Genomic DNA, 22,600 nt, shown 5'->3' with positions numbered 1-22,600 from the left:
AAATTAAGTGCTTGAGATCAGATAATGGAGGGGAATATGAGAACAATGAGTTCAAGAAATATTGTGCAGAAAGTGGAATTAGAATGAAGAAGACTATTTGAAAGACACCTCAACAAAATGGCGTTGTAGAACACATGAATAGAACTCTGAATGAACGTTCTAGAAGTATGAGGATACAGGCCGGATTACCAAAGATGTTTTGGGCAGATGCAGTTAACACTGCAGCATATCTGATTAACCATGGTCCATCTGTTCCATTGGATGGAGAGTCATCAGAAGAAGCTTGGACCGATAAAGAGGTAAATCTTTCTTTTTTGAAGGTATTTGGCTGTGTTTCATATGTGCATATAGATTCTACTGATATAAGTAAACATGATCTGAAATATGTTATATGTACTTTTATTGGATATGGCATTAATCAATTTGGTTATCGGTTTTGGGATGATAAAAATCGAAAAATAATCAGAAGTAGAGATGCCATATTTAATGAGAAAGTAATATATAGAGATAGGGATAAGTCCGCATGTGAATCTGAATCTGTTACTTGTTATGAGCATGTCGAGTTAGAAGAAATTAGTGAGAGTGATTTGAATAATAAGATTCCGAATAATCCTGAAAAACTTATTCTACAAACTAAGCCACATACTCCTACTCCTAAGTTGAGATGATCAGAAAGAGAGTCTAAACCTACACAACGTTGCTCTCCATCTTTATATTATTTGTTGTTGTCTGATGGGGGTGAACCTGATAGTTATGATGAGGCTTTGCAGGTTGATTTAATTAAGTGGGAGTCAGCTATGTAGGATGAAATGGATTCACTCATGGAAAACCAGACATGGGAGTTGACTAAATTCCCAGTGGGTAAGAAAGCTTTGCACAACAAGTGGGTATACAGGGTCAAATAGGAACATGATGGGAGTAAACGTTACAAGGCCAACAGGTGGGTACACAAGGTCAAACAGGAACATGATGGGAGTAAACGCTACAAGGCCAGATTTGTTGCAAAGGGATTTCAGCAAAAAGAAGAGGTTGCCTATACTGAAATTTTCTCTCTAGTTATGAAGTTGACCACTATCAGATTGGTGCTAGGAATTGTGGCTGCTGAAGATTTGCATCTTGAGCAGATGGATGTGAAGACGGCTTTTCTCCATGGTGATTTGGAGGAGGAAATTTACATGAAGCAACCACAAGGTTTCTTGGCACGTGGCAAAAAGGAGTTTGTATGCAAACTTTGAAAAAGCTTGTATGGTTTGAAACAGGCCCCAAGGCAGTGGTATAATAAGTTTGATGGGTTTATATGTAGCAGCGGTTTTATAAGATGTCAAGCAGATCATAGTTGTTATTTCAAGAGGTTTGACAAAAATTATATTATTTTGCTCTTCTATGTTGATGATATGCTTATCGCAGGATCTAGCATTGAAGAGATAAAAAGATTGAAGAAACTTTTGTCCAACCAATTTGAAATAAAGGATCTTGGAGTTGCAAACAAAATCCTTAGTATGAGGATTCACAGGGACAAGGCAAATGGTACTTTAAAGTTGTCACAGGCTGAGTATGTCAAGAAAGTTCTCAAGAGGTTTAGCATGGATGGTGCAAAACCAGAGAGCACTCCATTGGCTAGCCACTTTAGACTTACCAAAGAGCAGTCTCCAAAGACGGAAGAAGAGCAGGCTTATATGGAACATGTTCCATATGCTTTAGCTATCGATAGCATAATGTATGCTATGGTTTGTACTAGACCAGACATTGCACATGCAGTGGGAGTGGTTAGTAGGTACATGAACAGCATTGGAAGGCAGCGAAGTGGATCTTTAAATACTTGAGTGGTACTGCAGACATGGCACTTTGTTTCAGACAAATCGGCATTGGGTTACATGGTTATGTTGATGCAGACTTGGCTGGTGATATGGATAACAGAAAGAGTACTACTGGTAATGTTTACACATTGGGTGGTACAACAGTGAGTTGGATTTCACAGTTACAGAAGATTGTGGCTCTTTCTACAATAGAGGCTGAGTATGTTGCTATTACTAAAGCTGGGAAGGAGATGACTTGGTTACAGGATTTCCTAGCAGAGTTGGGTAAGACGCAAGAGATGAGTATTTTGCATAGTGACAGTCAAAGTGCTATTCATCTTGCAAAGAATCCGGCTTTTCATTCTAGAACGAAACACATTCAGCTGTGATACCATTTCATTCGTTCACTTGTAGATGATGGAGTCTTGTCTCTTGAGAAGATTCAAGGCAGTAAGAATCCAGCAGACATGTTGACCAAGACAGTCACCATTGACAAATTGAAGTTGTGTGCAACTTCAGTTGGCCTTCAAGATTGATGAAGGAAGATCGAGTTGTTACGGCGTTCCTCTATATAATGAAGATGATGGAGAGCTTGTGTTATCATGTTTCAAGTGGGAGATTGTTAGGTCGGTGGACCTTGATAAGTATTGTTCACTCAACTTTACTGTTCAGTCAAATAATGGGTCCAATGGGGGGTTTGGTTACTTTCGTAATTCCTATGTGTTTCCGTGTAACCCTAATTCTATACTTATAAATAAATGAGGGGGCGCCTCTTTTAGGTTAAGAGAGAGTTGTATTTTTCTTATCATGGTGAAAACCGCAGCAGTCATGGACGTTACCCTATTCTGGGGTGAACCACGTAAATCCTTGTGTTCTTGTGTGTGTGATTTGTTTGATTCGTTAATTTTTTTCTTGTTTGTTATTTTGTGTCTCACCGATCTTGATTAGGAAGGGTCAATTCCTAACATGATCTCTGTCGCTGCTATTCGATCTTGGCCTCTTTATCAGATAGATGTTAAAAATGCTTTTCTTAATGGCAATCTCACTGTATGATTTGAAACAGTCTCCTCGTGCTTGGTATGATCGCTTTTAAACTGCTGTTATCGAGCTTGAGTTTCATCGTTCTGCTTCCGACTCTACTTTATTTCTACGACATATCTCGGCTGGTTTTGTTGCTCTCTTACTATATAGGAATGATATGATCATCACTAGCTCTGACTCTTCTGTTATCTATGAGTTCAAGTAGTATCTCTTCCGCACCTTCGAAATGAAGGATCTATGACCATTACGGTATTTTCTTAGTATTGAGGTGGCTTCTTCTTCCAAAGATTATTTTCTGTCCCAGGCTAAGTATGCGAATGAGGTTATCCATCGTGCCGGACTTACTGATACTAAGCTTTTTGACAACCCACGCTCTACATATTGGGCCGTTTTGTTTCGAATTCTTCGCTGTCTTCGCAATACTATCTTTTAGGGTTTGCTATTCTCTTCTACTTCTTCCTTAGATTTGGTGGCTTATGCTGATGTTGATTGAGCTGGTGATGTTAATGATCGTAAATCTACTTCTGATTTCTGTGTGTTTTTTGGCGATTCTCTGATTTCTTGGAAAAGCAATAAACAAACTGTTGTTGCTCATTCTACTGTCGAAGCTGAATATCGTGCTATAGCTTATGCTACTGCTGAAATTGTCTGGTTTCGTGGTCTCTTATTTGACTTAGGTGCCCCTCAATCTTCCCCAACCTCTCTCTATTGTGACAACCGAAGTGCTATTCAAATTGCTCATAACACTGTCTTCCATGAACGGACAAAGCACGTTGAGATTGATTATCACTTCGTCCGTTAGCATCTACAGTCTGGCTTTATCTCGCTTCCTTTTATCTCTTCGACTCTGTAACTTGCTGACTTCTTCACCTCGGTTTCAGTTTTTTCCTGACAAACTCTCAGTGTTTTCTACTAAAATACCTTGAGTTTGAGCGAGGGTGTGAGAATATGCCTATATTCAGTGTTTTCTTTTAGGATTAGGACTTAGTGTTCTATATCTATTAGAATTCTATATCAGTGATGTATTCATTTAGGATTAGGAATTAGTGTTCTATATAAGTGATGTATTGGTGTATTCTTTGTTTAATTAATTCAATCTAATATACAGTTTCATTCAGAAAACTTACAATGGGACCCACTCATCTTAACAATAAATGAGGCATGAGATGTGTAATTTGAATTTGCAATGGTAAGGGGTCATTTTTGTAGCCTTCAAATTGATAGAGGATGTCCAAGTGATTTTTGCCAACTTAGAGCATGTCATAGTCTCTAAAGTGCCAATATTGCCTGCTTTAGAAGAGAAAGGTATTTACTAGGTAAAAGCTTGATAACACTGGCCCAATATTGCCTGCCAATATTTACTTCCTCGGGGAGAAACGGGGACGAGGATGGGCCAGGTCAGGGGCTATGAAAGCCATCCCCGTCCCCGGCCCGAAACTAATCGGGGATTTAATTTCAAATACCATCCCCGTCCCCACATGGGTATTTTTCAGGGAAAACAATTATGATCGGGGTCAGGGGGTCGGGTCCCCGTTGGGCTATGTTTCTAGTACTGTACTTAGAAAATATCATTCCAATACAGTCATCCACAAAATTATGAAACTAGGTCAAAACTTGGGCATTATCACAGTCCTAAGTGTCACAGGAAGTCAGATACCCTTCCGCTTTCGGGTCCAATGGTCGAGGAACAGAACTAGAAACATTGCCCCATTTTTTTTGACCAAGAAGAAAATTCTTCATAACACTAGCCCAATAGGCATAATTGCCACCAGTGAGTTTGCATTTGATGGCTTGGATTTTAGTATCTGACATTGTAATAAAACAAGGTTTTATGGTGTCCAAGTATAAATAAAATAAATTAATCAGAGGGGTTAAACAGAGAGCTTGATACGAGAGAGATGACAGAGCTGAACGTCAACGATGTAACTGAATAAATCTGAAGAAGAAACGGTGGATCTGAAACGACTCCAACAGCGGCGGTAAGGAGGTGTGAGGCGAAGGCGAGACAACGGATTTGAATGGCGACGGCGGATCTGAACGATCTGAAGAAGAGACAGACAGACAGACCAGGATCGCGAGTCTGGTGAAAGGGGAGATCAACCATGATCGACTTGAACAGAGACCAAACCAACCAGATGGGTCGACTTGAACCAAGACCAGATGAACCGAACCCAATCTCGAATAAGATGGGTCACACGTTTTCACAAGGTTAAACCAGAGAGTTCAACGAAACAAAAAAGCTTCAACAATGGCTGCTAGGGTTTCAAACCAGGCTATGATACCATGTAAGTTTTCTGAATGAAACTGTATATTATATTGAATTAATTGAACAAAGAATACACCAATACATCACTTATATAGAACACTAATTCCTAATCTTAAATGAATACATCACTGATATAGAATTCTAATAGATATAGAACACTAAGTCCTAATCCTAAAAGGAGTGAATATAGGCATATTCTCATACCCATAACCACCGGTGTCCTTCACTATCCTCCCTCAAAACACCATTCACATTTCATTTTAGTTACATAATAAAATTCATCATCCTCAGGAATCCCTAAGATAAAATCATATACTTCTGACCAAAAATTCCATTCAATGCACTCATCCACTTGGGTACATTGCCTTGTTTAACAATCAGAAAAATTCCAGAGTTCGTCAACTAGTGTCTGTTACAATTTACAAGGTTACTGTAGACCCCATTTTTGACCGTCCTCAAGACTTAGATGTTTTCTTGCAGGGTACATCCAGCAACAAGTTTGATCGCTCATCGAGTACTCGACTTTCGCGACGGAATGCTCTAGGTTTGATCCTTCCAGACCCTATTTCCATTCTCTCTCATATTTTGACCATGTGTTGGTCTTTGCATAGTGGTGTCTTTGATGCACTGCTGGCCATAAATAGGCCCTGCGACCACCAACTGTTCAGTAGATATTTTTGCAGATATTTTGACAGTTGTTTGTACAGATTAGCTCATCTTCACCCACGTGAATGGCTGGATCTCTTCAAGGCTCCTTTGTATCTTCTATATATAGAAGCTATCTATATACATGCAAAGGGTTACAAAATTTGAGCTGAACTCAAATTCTCTCTCTTTACATTTTAGCCTTGAAAGTGAGCTTTTTTTGCATATTTGCACTATCATCCTTAGCCAAACACCTTAGCCTTAGACTTGAGGTTCTTGGAGGCCTTGTTTGAGATCCTTGGAGTGGTTTTGGTTCAGAAGTTTGATTGTTTGCTTGCTGTTTTGCTGCTGTCTTCAAGGGTAAGAAGTTACCCCCTTTTAAGCTTTGTTTTGCTTCAATGGTTGGCTACCCTTGCATGTTGTTTTTGGCCTAGTTGTCAACTACAAAAACCTTTAATTTCAAGTGTTTGAAATGGTAGTTTGAGGTTCTTTTGAGATTAGAGGTGTTCTCCTCTCTTTTGTGGCTTATTTGCTAAGCTTTGTGCCATGTTTAAAAGCATTTAAAACAATCTCTTTTTGGCCTTTTAACCACTAAAATTCAGGGGATTTTAAGTGGCAAAAGCTTGGTTTTGAGGACCAAAATAGGAGGGCGCCTCCCCTCCTTGTTTCTCCTTTGCATGTGTTGATGGCTTAGTAGATGAGTATGTTTTTCTACCATCTCTTGACTTGATCTAAGCATGTTTTTGTGACTTTTTTAACATGTTTTAGTTCTATTTTTGGTTGGCTTGGTCACTTCTTGTTTGCATCTTGCACTTGTAGTGCAAATCTTGCATACTAGCCTTGTATGCTTAATGTTTTAGCTCATCTTTCTAGCATGTGTTAGTCTAACTTTAGCATGCTTTTATCACTGGTTTTGCATGCTTTAACTCTGTGTTGAGTGGTTTTGGTCATATGAGACTTGTTATGCATGGTTGTAGTACAAAGGCCCTTGCTAGCCTTGTGTTTTGAGGCCTCTCGCATGCTTAGCTTGTGATGTTTGCATGATTTGGCATCATTTAGCATGTGATTTCAGAGCATACTTCTCTGTCACACACTCACATATATCACTCTTTCATTGTGTTTGAGACTTGTGTCATATGCCTTGTTTGTGAGCCAATGGATGAACATGATTATTCTTGCTTTTTATGCTACTATCTCAGCACATTTTGACCATTGTTTTGGCATGTTTGAGGTCTGTCTAGGCCTGGTTTGATCATTTGAGCATTGTAGAACATGGTCCTAGTGTTGTGTCCTTCACTAGCCTTAATGCTTAAGTCTCTTAACATATTGTACATGAGTTGTTTGCATGTTGTTTTTCATGCCATTCTAGCATTGAAATTTTGCCATCTCCCTCACTTCTTCATCCTTTGATTTGTTTTGAGGTTTGGTTAGTCTTCAAATTGTGCTTAAGTTATGGGATTGAGGCTTATGCTTAAATGACTTTAATCCTCTTTTGAGGGTTCCTCCTTGTCAAATGCATGGCTTCTCTCATGTCTTAAGCCATCTTTTGATTGGCTTCCCTCTCATTAGAGGACTTTCACATTGGACAAACCGGTTAATGAATGGCTCGGTAATGTAAAATGTGTAAACAAGAATCGAATCAAGTCAAGTAAAGCATGACCAAGCTAATCATGTTTTGTGTGCATTGCATTGTGTTCAATCGGACGTTATATTGAACACAAGGAAGATTGGTTCATTTCATACTTAAAGTGATGAAAATGAGCCGCTCTCCTTTGTCTCCATTGCCTTTGATCTTTCATGATAACGTTGTGGTCTTAGAGTCTTGTTTGTCATGCATTTATTGAATTTGTGCAAATTGGATCTTTGACTATCATGCATTGTGAATTGCTTGATTGATGGTTTTGGATCCGATAATGTCTCTTCCTTGATGTTTAGAAATGATGAGGAGTGGCACGGTACATACATACCCTAGGGAGACCCTTCATTTCCTCTGTTTTGTGCTCTGTTGCAGTTTGGTGTCACAGCACACCAGTGGTCGGCAGTGCCACGCTGATGGCCGGCACCCTTTCATTGTTGGCCGGCAGAGGCCCATCCTTGGCCGGCAGCCACCATTCATGGCCGGCAGGCCACTGGTGCACTCCCCAGCATTGTTTTGGTAAGGTTCAACAGCAAGTCCTTGAAGACACCCTGCAAACAGAGCCTCCAAAGAGTAATTGGAGAGCTTTTCGGGACTAAAATCGAGGCATGCATGTTCAACTTCTTAGAGCAGAGCTGAGAGAGTACAAGTTTAGGGCTTTAGTTAGCTTGGTTTTGTAATTTAATTAATTTGTTAATTAGTTAAAGTGCTGTAATAATTAAGTAGCTTAGTTTAGCTGTTTCTTTATTGGTTTGTAATAATTAGTCTAATTAGATTAATTAGATTAGCTTAGCTTAGATTAGCTTAGCTTATTCATTCAGATCCTCTTTCGACAAGGCGCAATGTTGTAATCAGGGTGTGTGTGTGTGTGCATGTCTTCCAATCCCACGTCTTTCTCCCTTTTACTTAACCGCTTACGATGGTTAGTTTAGGGCATATTTCAATTAGTATACCTTATGATTTGCATGCGTGCATCATTCATTTGTCTTGCATGCACCGGGCTCGCGCGTATCATTCAAACTGCATTGTATTTCAATACCTACTTGAATACGTGTTTCAAAGCATGTTATCAAGTTGTTGCATTCATATGCCATCTTAGATAGCCGAGCCTATTTAATTGCATTCTATTGCATGTGTTGCATTAGGCATCTAGTATAGTTAGGATTATGCATATTTCTAATTAGCTTTTGTTTTGACTCGGAGTATACTATAAGTGTTACGCTTTAGCATCCTTGCATAAGTAGGAGTGTTGCCATGATATCATGCTTGCCATGAGGCTATTTGCTTAAATGCTTAATTGCATGAATGCTTATGGGTGAAGGCTTGATTTCCTGAATTGGAACAAATCGATAATTGTGAGTTTTAAGCCCACTTTGCGAAGTGGCAAAATCATATTTTCAAGCCCACTTGAGAGTGGCAAATTCGCGGTTTAGCCTACTTGCGAGTAACACTTTCAAACCATTTTCAAAAACAAACATGAGTTATTTTGCTCCAATTCTCGTGATTGAGTCTATACTTGTATGTTGCGCTCATCACATAGTAATGTTAGCTAATAACCGGAATAAGAACACATGAGGTTTTTAAAACAACATATCTTGGTTAGCAGAGGCCGATCCTTTGATCGGGCGAGCGGGGGTGCTCATTGCATGACCTTCCCCTCTCGTACCCAAGTTCCCGAACCGAGGCAACTTTGGTGATGACGGACACATGGCCTTTGGCACGAGTTAGGGTTTTCTAAATTTCTCAAAAATAAAATATTTAGGTGGCGACTTTGTAATCTGACAAAGTAGTCCATGTTTGGCGCTTTTTACTCAAAATTGATTTTTCAAAACCAATTGTCGGATTTAGACTCTTTGGTATTTATCAGTCTCGCATTGCACTTTGTGAGATTAGATTCAGAACCGTGACAAGAGTCCGAATTGTAGTAAGACCAAATTTGCGCCCTCTCCGAAATGGGGGCGCGCGAAGAAAGTCGGGTCTACAGTTTCTAGCGACTCTGTTGGGGATTTAGAGAACTTGACTCGAAACTCATGATATGTTGTTTTATCTACACTTATGTGTTTCTTTGCATTGCATTTGCATAGGTGCGCCTAAGTCACTGTGTTTGCCATCTGCTATTCCTGAGCAGTTTGCCAGAGGTTTGCTTGGAAAAGCATGCCATAAGGCTAACCGGTTGCGGGCTCTGTCACGATGGGAACACAAACCTCGGATCGGGATCACCGCCGAGGCACCCTTTTTGACCATTCGACCTAGTTGCATATCGGAAGCCATAGAGACTGTTCCAAACTAGGACGGGTTCCTCACCCGAATGTAGGTTGTTTGAAACCGCATGCGTGCGTAGTGAAACCCTAGCTCTTGACAAACTAGGACAGGGTAACCATACCCCATCATAAGGGGGTCTTGGCTCTCTTTAATAGGTATGTGCTTTACAGTAATACTATACAGGGATGTGTATGTCAGTTACCAAGTTGGTATCTGTTTTGGGGCAGAATTCAGTAGAGAGCATAGTCATTCAGCTACGCTCATATTTATTCTAGTGAAACCAGACTGAGGTGCTGTTTGTTTTCTTTTTTGTAACATAGTCCTGGAACTATAGCTTCAGAAGGCTCCAATATCCCTTGGGTACATTGGACTTGGGTTTATAGACTTTGTCAGGTCGGAGATTCAGTTCAAGGGCAACCAATGTTTCCTTCACTAGAGGCAAGACAAAGAAAGGCCAGTCAGGGCTCATTGGTTCAACTGATCTGACAGTCACCAGTCACATCACCTTTGTTCAAACTCAGCAGACCATGATGGCGCAGAGTTCGGAAGAAGTTGTGGCCATGATAGCGGCATTAAACCAGGGAATCACCATACAGGGTGAGACCAATGCCGAAATGCAACGCCCATCTGGGGCACCTACCACATATCCAGTCTCGGAACCCCAATCATCTCAGACCCATGAACCCACTACTTCTGAGCTGGGGAGAATGATAAAAGATTTGCAAAGAACTGTGGCAGATTTAGCCTTTGGGATTTTGGCTCCATCATCAACCACATCAAGGGCCAGAAATTTCAATCCAAAAGGCTCCTCAATCTTAGGGCGAGCTGCAATTGAAAAGGGCCAACCTGAAGCCATCTCAGATCTGTGTGGTGACATGTCGACCACAACCGGGCTCCGCTCTGATATAGCGACCCAATCCCTTGGCCAAGCTGAAGCAAGTGTTAGGAACGAAGCCGGGACAAGTGTTGATCTTTATGCACAACTTCGATGGGCTATCAAGGCATTGAAGGATAAAGGGCTGAACAGACAGCAAGTGCTTATAGCCGTTGCAAAAACTATGGAGTACACTTTTGCTACTAGGATGAGAGCATTCTGAATTAGGAGGCAACCAACGGAAAGGGATGCTTTACCAAAAATATCCATCATAATTTCGATTCAAAGCCTATGGATACCCGACCAACACCCGCTACTCCATTTGCCGATGTTTCTAAACCTAGTGTTTCCTTTTCCCCCAAACGAACCTTCACCCAACTCTATATGAGCCTAACCTATGCATTGAAGGTACTGATCAAGAAAGGGTATCTCAGATCCCTTGAGCCTCAACCTCTCCCGAACCCCCTTCCAGCTAAGCATAATCCGACCAAGTACTGTGCCTTCCATCAACAAACCGGTCATGGCACTGATAGTTGTTTTCGTCTTCGCCACGAAATACAAGATCTGATTGACAACGAGGTCATTGTCGTACCAGGTCCTGCAAAGTCTATCGGCACTGGACCAATGAACTTGGGGGATAATGTGATTATGTGATCGGGGGATGAACCACCTGCGGATGGCGCTCAGTTTACTCCAAACATGGTGGATGGCATGCACTGTTTTGAGCAATGTACAAATGCTGTTAATTTTACTTTCTGACTTGGGTATTTGGTCAGTCTTGTTGTGTTATATTGAGTCAGTCTTTTTGTGCTGAGTCAGTCGGGTTTGTTTTGTTGTATCGAGTCAGTCCTATTGTGTTAGAGTCGGGTGGTTTCGAGGGTGTTACCTCGGGCATCACTTGCTTGTTTTGTGTTTGTCTTTTACAATCTTTCTTTTGAGTCTGTTTCTGCCATGAAGCTAGTTGTGCTAGAAGATTTGAATGAAACGGCAGTGCTTTTCACCTACTTTTATGTGCCTTGAAATCATTGCATTGACCTACGTTTTTCAAAACTTTTCGGACACTGCGATGAAAACAAAGAGGGAGGAATTCCTCGGGATTTGTAAAAATTTGATCAATTGAGAGGAAGAGAGGCATGCTAAGCCCTTAATGAATGAGATCATGTTTGTTAATGTGAGTACTGAGAAGGATTTTGACTTGATCCAGATTGGTTCTACATTGTCTTCAGAGGAGCCTGAGCGATTAGTCGCTTTCTTAAAAGATTTCAAAAAATGTTTTGCGTGGTCCTGCGAAGTCATGCGTGGAATTGATCTTGAGATTGTGCAGCATAGGATCACTCTCAGCCTCAAGACTCAACCCCCTTTTTCTTTCAAACTTTAAACTTGGATTCAGAATGTTTGACGGTCAACCACAATGTGGGGCTTGCATGGCCAGATTTAAAGCAGTGGCTTGTGTGGCCAGATTTGAAGCAACCCACGAACTAGGGGCAATAAGGTCATATGACATCAAAGGAGGCCCGCCAGGCCAGATCAAAAGTAGCCCTCAAACTAGGGGCAAGAAAGTCAGATCAAAAAGATCAGATGTTATCAAAGGAAGCTTGCGAAGCTAGATCAAAAGTAGCCCTTGAACTAGGGGCAACAAAATGGCAGATGTGCTCAAAGATTCAAAAGATGAGTCATTCCGTAAACTAATGAAGACTGGCCATAAAGCCAAATTCGAGAAACGAGGAGAAGAAAATTTATTGTTGAAGGACAATCGAGTTCCTATCCACAACACTAGGGGCAAATTCAGCCCCTATTGGATGGACTCTTACACCATCAGCAAACAATAGCCATTTTCCTGGATTCAGATGGCTTCGAGATCTTACGACCATTCAACATAGACATGTTACACTTTTTTACCCTTGAAGGGCGACCTAGGAAAAAGTTAGAACATATAAAAAGTCAGCCCCTATTGTTAGAGTCTTGTTTTTCATGTCATTCTAGCACTGAAATTCTACCATCTCCCTCACTTCTTCATCTTTTGATTTGTTTTGAGGTTTGGTTAGTCTTCAAGTTGTACTTAAGTCATGGGATTGAGGCTTATGCTTAAATGGCTTTAATCCTCTTTTGAGGGTTCCTCCTAGTTAAAGGCATGGCTTCTCTCATGTCTTAAGCCATCTTTTGATTGGCTTCCCTCTCATTAGAGGACTTTCACATTGGACAAACCGGTTAATGAATGGCTCGGTAATGTAAAATGTGTAAACAAGAATCGAATCAAGTAAAACATGACCAAGCTAATCATATTTTGCGTGCATTGCATTATGTTCAATCGGATGTTATATTGAACACAAGGAAGATTGGTTCATTTCATACTTGAAGTGATGAAAATGAGCCACTCTCCTTTGTCTCCATTGCCTTTGATCTTTCATGATAAGGTTGTGGTCTTAGAGTCTTGTTTGTCGTGCATTTATTGAATTTGTGCAAATTGGATCTTTGGCCATCATGCATTGTGAATTGCTTGATTAATGGTTTTAAATCTAATAGTGCCTCTCCCTTGGTGTTTTGAAATGATGAGTGGCACGGTACATACATGCCCTAGAGAGACTCTCAATTTCCTCTGTTTTGTGCTCTGCTGCAGTTTGGTGTCACAACACACCAGTGGCCGGCAGTGCCACACTGATGGCCGGCACCCTTTCATTGTTGGCCGGCAAGTGGCTGACAGGCCACTGGTGCACTCCCCAGCATTGTTTTGGTAAGGTTCAGCAGCAAGTCCTTGAAGACACCCTGCAAACAGAGCCTCTAAAGAGCAATTGGAGAGCTTTTCGGGACGGAAATCGAGGCATGCATGTTCAACTTCTTAGAGCAGAGGTGAGACAGTACAAGTTTAGGGCTTTAGTTAGCTTGGTTTTGTAATTTAATTAATTTGTTAATTAGTTAAAGTGTTGTAATAATTAAGTAGTTTAGTTTAGCTATTTTTTTATTGGTTTGTAATAATTAGTCTAATTAGATTAGTTAGATTAGATTAGCTTAGCTTAGATTGGCTAAGCATATTCATTCAGATCCTCTTTCGAGAGGACGCAATGTTGTAATTAGGGTGTGTGTGTGTGTGTATGTCTTCCAACCCCACGTTTTTTTTCCTTTTACTTAACCGGTTACGATGGTTAGTTTAGGGCATATTTCAATTAGCATACCTTATGATTTGCATGCGTGCATCATTCATTTGTCTTGCATGCACCGGGCTCGGCGTATCATTCAAACTGCATTATATTTCAATACCTACTTGAATACCTGTTTCAAAGCATGTTATCAAGTTATTGCATTCATATGCCATCTTAGATAGCCGAGCCTATTTAATTGCATTCTATTGCATGTGTTGCATTAGGCATCTAGTATAGTTAGGATCATGCATATTTCTAACTAGCTTTTGTTTTGGCTCGGAGTACACTGTAAGTGTTACGATTTAGCATCCTTGCATGAGTGTGAGTGTTGCCATGATAACATGCTTGCCATGAGGCTATTTGCTTAAATGCTTAATTGTATGAATGCCTGTGGGTGAAGGCTTGATTACCAGAATTGGGACAAATCGATAATTGTGAGTTTTAAGCCCACTTTGTGAAGTGGCAAAACCATATTTTCAAGCCCATTTGAGGGTGGCAAATCCATTCTTTAGCCTACTTCCGAGTAACACTTTCAAACCATTTTCAAAAACAAACATGAGTTGTTTTGCTCCAATTCTCGCGGTTGAGTCTATACTTGTATGCTGCGCGTATCACATAGTAATGTTAGCTAATAACTGGAATAAGAACACATGAGGTTTTTAAAACAACATATCTTGCTTAGTAGAGGCCGATCCTTTGATCGGGCAAGTAAGGGTGCTCATTGCATGACCTTTCCCTCTCGTGCCCAAGTTCCCGAGCCGAGACAACTTTAGTGATGACGGACATGTGGCCTTTGGCACGAGTCAGGGTTTCCTAAATTTCTCAAAATAAAATATTTAGGTGGCGACTCTGTAATCTGGTAAAGCAGTCCATGTTTGGCGCTTTTTATTCAAAATTGATTTTTCAAAACCAATTGTCGGATTTGGACTCTTTGGTGTTTATCAGTCTCGCATTGCACTTTGTGAGATTAGATTCAGAACCGTAACAGGAGTCCGAACTGTAGTAAGACCAAATTCGCGCCTTCTCCGAAAGGGGGGCACACGAAGAAAGTCCGGTCTACAGTTACATATATGGGAAAGGAAAAATATGAGAAGCAAAAGACAATTCATCAAGATTTATCTGAACCATCAAGTGAACGATAGGCATAAGCCAAGCAATTGTCCTAACTTCGCTAATTTGATTGAAAGGAAATTGGTTAACCTATTACTGAGTCACAAGAAGATGAAACCTTAGTGCTGTGCACAAATCTTTAAGATCAAAGATTCAACCAGACAATGAGGAATGTTACCTTGAGTCCATCGGGAAGGACCTCATCAATGACCATCCAAATCATACACCCAGTTGCAAGGCCCGTACAGAATGTCTAGAATTTGTTAAAAGCATCTGCACATATAAATGAAGGAACTGCTACAATAGGCTGCAGCAACAAAGATGCGAACATGTTAATAAGAAAAGGCATTTTAAGCACATATAAGCAAGAATATCATTATTTAAACCTTTCGTTACTCAACATTGATTAAAAAACCAGTTCCTTTTATGCTTTTTTTTCCCATTAGAGATGTCTCTGATAAATGGAACCGATATTGTCTAAGTAGCATGACATGGACACAAACATGATAGATTCACATACAAGATTCTAAAACAATAGCGCGCCAACATTGCAAGGAAATTTTTAGTAAATCATATATTCTCATATATATATACATGTGCTAAAAGAAATTATACAACTTTGATTAGTTTTCAAAATTTCCATGTTAATAATTGCATAATATGGAAAATGAAACTTCATGAATCTCCTAATAACCCCCCCCCCCCCCCCTCTCTTTTTAATTTTGAAAGGAACAAAAATAAGGTTGATATTTTGAGTTACCCTATTCCAGATGATATATTGGACATGGCTATCCTTATAGATAGCTATAGATATGTGACACAAACACCAGAAAATTCATACTTATACAGACAATCGTTCAAAAAAAATAATAAATAAATAAATAAATAGCTTAACAAAATATTATATATGCATATTGCTAGTACTTTCATGTCATGATTATTTATTTATTTATTTATTTTTCTCTATTGTTATATTCATTTCCTAATACTAGAAGCGCCTATTGCATGCTTCACTTGTATCAATAATATATATGATGCAAGTAAGTTTTCGAAATGTCAGACATTGCTCTATTAAAAGGCCTTTGCACTATATATATTGCTCGTTCATCAAGTAATCGTGAATGCACCATATGATGAAGCATAGGAGTATCATGTCTATCCCAAATCAACATAGAGGTTCTGTTATAAACAACAAAAAGCAAATCATGGGTACGTAATGCAATATATGGTTTTGTTCCCACAGAAAGGAAATCAGGTCTCTTACATGCCCAGTTGCTTTTTAGGTTGAAACATATATTTCCATTTTCCAACCAGTGAATTTGAAGATATCAATAAGAACAACTATATTATTACCTGGGGCAACGATTTAATTACACTACACAACATTGCATTATGTGGAGAAACCCCCCTGATGCCAGCACCATACTAACAGCTAAGCCCTCAGGTATGTTACGCACAACAATAGCCAAAGTTACCAAAAGGCCTTGAGATAAACCTTTTGAGCCAGCAAAGGACACTCCAATGCCAGAAGCTTCCCCAAAGGAATGAAGTGTCATTATTCCAACAAGAAGAATGGCTTTAGTTGCATCTGCTCCTTTTATGTCTAACATGCTTACTTCACCATATTGCTCCAAAAACTGAACAACAAAAAATAATAATGTAAGTCAATAATACTGGCCAAAAAGCACGCAAATCGGCACGGCAGATCAGATTATATGTGCCAGGAGTGGAGAGAAATGGACTCCTATTTCATGTTTTCAGCAGGACAAATTGTTTGCTTTTAACTTATGCTATAAGCTTCTGCCAGTGTCAGGTTTTTAGTGCTTCATTTCCGCTCACCAAAGTCTTGGTATTGAAACATCAAGAACAAGACATCTAAGTTATTGAAGCTGTGATTCACCTAATTGCTATATTCTCTTATAATGCAATTAAAATTCAATACGAATAGGGACGTATGGTGTAACAGTACAAACTCCACAAAGAAGCAAACGAATACCCTGATTGAAAAATCAAAGTGATGTCACCAACATGGAAATTCAAATTTGAAATAAAAGATAGGATGAAGAAGTGCTTCGGTTATGGAATACTAGAAAATTTTAGCACTTATGACTCTTTAGCTTATCCACACTTCATTCAGACTTTCCAAATTACTGGTACATTATTCTAAAATGAATATACTTTTTCTGTTATCTTTTATGGAAACAAATTACAGAATCTTAAATTGATACACTTTCCACTTTAATGATTATATATATGGCAGAAAGGGGTGGCATATTATTCTTGTAACTCCAATATGTTCAGCACAACTAAACTCGGTTGCATTGGTAGGCAATAAGCTTCCAGCAAAATAAAAAGACATGGAAAGTTAGCTCCAGCAAGTTTAAGGATCACACTTCATGGGCTTAGAAGCATAAACTTATATAGTTGGATATAATTCTGAAGAAGGTAACATGCACTATCTGTAAAAATTATGATTCAATGCCAAATTAGTGTATCCTTTGACCAAGATACATAGCGCAATGGTTTTTCTTTTGAAAAAAAGTTTTTGGTTATAGGATTCTTATTGATGGATTTGGACTCTGTGAAGGGGCATATGCTTTATAGTGAAGGAAGAAATTAGGAACTTGGATACCCGTTTGATAGCTAGTATGGACAAAAACTTGGGAATACCCTGCATACTTAAAAAAAAAATTCAACAAATAAATAACACTATGAATCACTGAGCAAGTACAAAAATGAATTTTCATAATCGACAAGACAACTCTCTTATTTTAGACTCTTTTCTGCATTGCTAGACCATTCAAAAAGAAGGTTTATTGGACACATGTCAAAACGACCATAGGTGGTTTTTAAAAAATGAATGCCACCATCACCAACTGTCCTCACATAAACATGCTAGGAAAAATAGTCAAGCATGTAAATCGAGTTACAAGAGCATTCATCAGGAAACTTGAAATTAGGGATGTGAAGAGTATAACAACAATGACAACGACAGGAATAACAACAGTAACACTACCAACAATTAATAACATGAGTTAGGATTGCTTATGGTCGATCAGCAATAGCAATGACAATAGTAATAGAAATAAAACTTCGTAATATTACAGAAAGCAAAAGTTCCCATTTTTCAAAAGATGAAAGGTGGAGAGTCATCACCTTCTTACAAAGCCAAATAAAAATTCCACCTGTCAAAATTCCAAACACAACCCAATTTCCACTACCATGCTCTTGTCCTTCCTGTATGAAGTCAAAGCTTGCTGCCAACATCACCCCAGCAGCCATCCCATTGCATATTCCCGCCCACTGGGGATCAAGTTCCACAAAGAAGAATGGTACTGCACCTAAATCAGTAGCAGCAGCCATTGCCAGCGTGAGAAATGCAACTGCGGACACTGAGACTCTGCCACAACCTTCCTTTCATCCAGTCCATTCGTATCACTATCAGATATAAGGACATCCTCTATTCCTATGCCATCTATAACACTACCCCCTGTATTCCTGAATGGAGCAGCTCTTAACCTTGGTAAACTCTCTGTTTCTGACTCTGCTGTGGCATAACCATTCAAAGCCACAAGAAATAGCATAAATAACAGGACCTGTTTAAATCTCAAATCCATTTTTGGTTGTACGCACGCCGAAAGGAAATTATTTCTCCACTCAAGAATGTCAAAAGAAACATCCAATAATAGTCACAAAATCAACCAGAGTAGAAGTTGCTCCAAAGCCTTCAACTCAATCTTATCCACACCCACTTTAACTTGATTGTCAGATGCACATACACGATCAAATAAAACACATCCTGATTAAATCCCAGTAAAAGAATCAGCAAGAAAATCAGATACCGACATGTAGTTGGAAGCGAGGTTGGACCAATGTCTGCAGGATGACAAAACCGAAACAATATATAACTTACATAAGCAAAAAGATCTCACAACAAGTATATATAGCTTCACTACCAAACCAATATCACATAATTTAACAACCCAAAGACTCCCCCTTTCACCAAAACTCACATGATCAATCGACAGCTAGCATTGTCTCTGAAATCCCAATTCGCATTCAACTAAGACTACAAAAACTAATTACTAACCGTAATTAGGAAACATAACAACATTTTCTATGGCCACAAATGAAGAAATCAAAGAAGTTGCTCTTCTCAAAGTGAAAGTGGGGGTTATAAATCCTCGCAACATGCTAAATCCATCAGAAATCGATTTCAAACAATGAAATCCACTTACCCCCATCCAGGTGTCAAAGAATTCAGCAACTATACAGAAAACAAAATGGATAGTTTTAAAAAGACAAAAATTAACAGAAATTAGAATTAAGGAACACAATTGGATTGGGAAGTGAGAAAAGACTGGAATGGTGAAAAGTTTGAATCAAAATTCGCAATGAGAAAAGCTCGACTTGCAGAAAGAAGAAAGAATAGGATTATTCAGGAGTCGTAGTGGCCTCGTATCATGGTCCACCAAAACAACGCGTAAAGTAAACCCTAATTAAATGCAGACCTAACTAACTCTATCTATAATCTGCTCGTTGTTTTGGGGAAAAACCAGCAAACAAAGAAAGAAAGGCAAGCCGTGTGTACGTATGTATGTATGTATTCTCTCAATTCAATTGTTCAGTAGAAAAACCTCTTTTAGTAATGCCACCACGCCCACACGTATGTATGTATGTATTCTCTCAATTCAATTGTTGAGTAGAAAAACCTCTTTTAGTAATGCCACCACGCCCACGCAGCAGCAGCTGCTGAATCCAAAAAATTAAATAAATAAATAAACAAAAAATCAAAACTTTATATTACCTAATGAAAGTTTGTTTGTTTATTTATTTATTTATATTTTTTTTAATGAAAGTCTATGTCTTACAAATGTATATAATTTTATATTTTGTTATTCATCAATAATTTCTGGAATACTCATCAATAAAATTTTATTTATTTGTCTTGATACTTTCATTGCACAATCGAGAAATGACCTAGTTGTTATTTTCCTTTTTGTTTGCTTCTTTTTTTTGTTTTAATAAAAAAAATCTAATTATTTGGTTAATCATGTCTGTGTAAAATAAAAAAATGCAAACAATAATACATTTGGTTTAGCACTTTCTTTTTTAGTTATTATTTTATTTTTTATTTTTAACTAAATGCTAAAAAAAATGCTATGTTTAGCAATTACTGTTTTTTTTTTTTTTTTTTTTGTTATTGAAAAGTTTATATTGGGATATGAATGTATCTTTCATCTCTCAACGTTGGATTCACATGTGAATGTATTATTGGGATATGAATGTATCTTTCATATTGGGATATGAATGTATCTTTCAAAGTTTTTTTTTTTTTTTTGATCATATTCAGTTTACCAGAAACTTCCAATATTGGGATATGAATGTATCTTTCATATCTCAACGTTGGATTCACATGTGAACTGTTTCTTTCATATTTAGTTGAAAAACTTCCCAACATATCATACTTGTTCTCCTTCTTCACCACAGTAGCTGTATGGGTGATTTTCTGACCACACTGCTCGCTTAGTAACCAGCTGGAGAGTACCGACAGAATAGATGGCTTCAGCTAACCTGTAACAGAAAGAAAAGGCTCCGACGGTGGCTCTTCTACCCGGGGGCACTCCGACAATCAAGTTAGTATATCTCTCAAAGATAATCAAGTGCTAAACTCACAATTCAAAGCATAAAATTGCGTACCTTAGACCCACGGGAGTGCCTCTCTTTTATAGTTTGCTCAATCCTAGTCCCAATAGAAGCCTGACTTCTATGGACTCCAATTCAGTACTTACTTTGGACTTCTCAAGAGATAAAGATAAACTCCCTAAGAGCTTTATCCTTATCTTGGCTAAGTCTCCTCTTTGCTTTAAGACTCTTGTCCCTTATCTTTTATCCATTTATCTTGGATTCCGATATCTTCGGAGATAACCTCGGCCTTGCCAAGATCACCTCGGCGTCATGACCAGGACACGTGGCACCTCGGCTGACACGTCGACGTCACCTTGTCATGTGTTGGTACTCAGAAAATATATCCCCACAACTGCCCCCTAGGTTCTATTACCTCGGCATTCTGAGGTGATGGAACCTACACTGTATTTTCTTCCAGTAAATCGGCTTAAAATTTGACAGCCGAGATCATTTATTTCTAGCCGACATGCTTTCCCTAAAAAGTCAAGATTTTTAAGGAACTTCTCACGCACATGAGTTGTCATGCACTTCAACCCAACTGTTTTAGACATGCGTTTCCCTCTTATTGGTCCATACACGTGACGCGCTTCGTTAGCCACCTCTTTTCTCATGTGCGCCGTCTGACGCCCTCGTTCTTCTAGGCGTATTGATTGCTTTTGCCGCTGTTTTTGTTTAATCAAAAACTTTTTTCCCTTTTTTTCGTCTCTTCACTTTTTCATTCGAATCGCCTGCTCTCTCTCTAGCTTTCGAAATCCTCCATCGCTCAAGCTTCCAAAGCTCTGCAATCTCTTCCGTTCACCCCTTTCGGCGAGATTTCCATCGGTCTTCTGCTCCTGAAATTGTCGTAGGACATCGGCAAATCCCTTTCCGGCTTCCTTTTTTCTGGTAAGCTACTGTTCCTTTCGTTTTCAGTTCTTTGATGTTTCTTCCTCTTTTGCTGTCGCCATTACTGTACTGTTTCAAGCTTTTTTAATTTATAAATCGTACATCTGAATGCATTCATCCATGATTTTGCCTTTGCCCATATTTTGAACATACGCACTGTTTCACCCCATCTTTACACTTTTGCCACTGTTCTTGGCCATATACTCTTGTATTCGTCATGTTCTTGATAGCCCATCTCAATTCTTGTTTCTGAAACTTCGTTTTTTCTGTTTTTTTTTTTGCATCTTTTCCAGATTCTTGCTTTCAATCCGTGTTTCCATAGATTTAGGTCTGGGATTTGTATGTAGAACTCATAACTTAGGAAAAAACTGAAACCTGCACTTTCTTTATTGTTTGTCGAGGTCCCAATGACCTTTTAAAAACATCTTCTGAGACCCACCTTCTAAGATTAAGTCGATATCAGGGGTATGTGGAAACATAGGGTAAACACCCCTTCCAAACTAGAATACTTCAGACAGGAGTTTGAGATCCCAGCCGACGTCCATTTGAGGTTGGCTGGGGATGATGACTCCATCATGCCCACTGCCAACTCCATGCCTTTCCCCGTAGTCGCCTTTATAGAGTGTGGACTTCGACTTTCACTAAACATTCTGTTTCGTGAAGTTCTCCATTATTATAAGTTGAACCCTATGCAACTGGCAATCAATTCCTATCGAGTGATCTTTGGTATCACCCTTGCCGACATCCAATATTGCTATACCATGTGTAGCCTTAACTTGAAAGAAAAAGGCTATATATATTGCCTTAAGTCGAGGTCCACAGAATTCAAAATTGTAGCCGACCTCCCAGACTCCAACAAGGGGGCTGGAGATGATTATTTCATTACCTTGAGGAACTGGGAGTTTGCCCCAGATGAAGACCTCCATCTCTTCCCTCTCCCACGATCAGTCTTTATAGAGGGTAATGGTAAGAGCCTTACATTCATACTTGTTTTACTTTTAAAGTTTTGTATGCTTTATCTGTTTCCTAATGTCTGCTTTGTCTTTACTTTTGTAGTTCTTCCTCAACCGCCAAAAAACTTTTGCCAATCCTTTGTTCCCAGCAAGGATTTAAAGAATTTACTAGACCTGGCAGCTCAGAAGCGAAAGGCACCCCTGCTTCTCAACTTCATCCCAACATACAAATCAACTCTCCCCGACGTCCCCAGGAAAAAGAAGAAGAAGAGCTCATCTCCTCCCTCTGCTACAACTCTTCCAGCTG

The 22,600-nt window shown here is 39.2% G+C and overlaps 1 protein-coding gene across 5 annotated transcripts; it reads right to left on the bottom strand.

The window, feature by feature from the left end:
• Positions 1-9,942: 9,942 nt before the first annotated feature.
• On the bottom strand, positions 9,943-19,530 carry LOC114270694 (putative zinc transporter At3g08650). 5 transcript variants are annotated; one of them, XM_082921091.1, is made up of 4 exons: positions 18,781-19,344; positions 17,924-18,643; positions 16,121-16,404; positions 9,943-15,074 (listed from the first exon to the last, which is right to left on the bottom strand). In XM_082921091.1, exons 2-3 carry the CDS (start codon positions 18,128-18,130, stop codon positions 16,138-16,140), a joined length of 474 nt encoding a protein of 157 aa, XP_082777217.1. In that variant the 5' UTR covers positions 18,131-18,643; positions 18,781-19,344; the 3' UTR covers positions 9,943-15,074; positions 16,121-16,137. The 5 variants fall into 5 exon arrangements, with proteins under 5 accessions (XP_082777217.1, XP_082777219.1, XP_082777216.1 ...); XM_082921093.1 differs by lacking the exons at positions 9,943-15,074; positions 18,781-19,344 and adding an exon at positions 19,405-19,530 and having other exon boundaries at positions 15,920-16,404; XM_082921090.1 differs by lacking the exon at positions 9,943-15,074 and having other exon boundaries at positions 15,920-16,404; positions 18,781-19,460.
• Positions 19,531-22,600: the final 3,070 nt, after the last annotated feature.

Source organism: Camellia sinensis, chromosome 3 (assembly GCF_055761805.1).
Source record: "Camellia sinensis isolate YWXY chromosome 3, ASM5576180v1, whole genome shotgun sequence".
Lineage (NCBI taxonomy): Eukaryota > Viridiplantae > Streptophyta > Magnoliopsida > Ericales > Theaceae > Camellia > Camellia sinensis.
Note: the sequence above shows the minus strand (reverse complement) of the source record. Positions and strands in the feature narration are given on the sequence as shown.

What these genes read in the sequence shown, in the direction of transcription:
- LOC114270694 (XM_082921093.1), bottom strand. Translation starts at nt 18,130, where the DNA reads ATGGCTGCTGCTACTGATTTAGGTGCAGTACCATTCTTCTTTGTGGAA. An exon ending in TTATTTGGCTTTGTAAGAAG is followed by an intron (nt 16,405 to 17,923) that starts GTGATGACTCTC and finishes TTTGTTGTTCAG; the next exon opens with TTTTTGGAGCAATATGGTGA.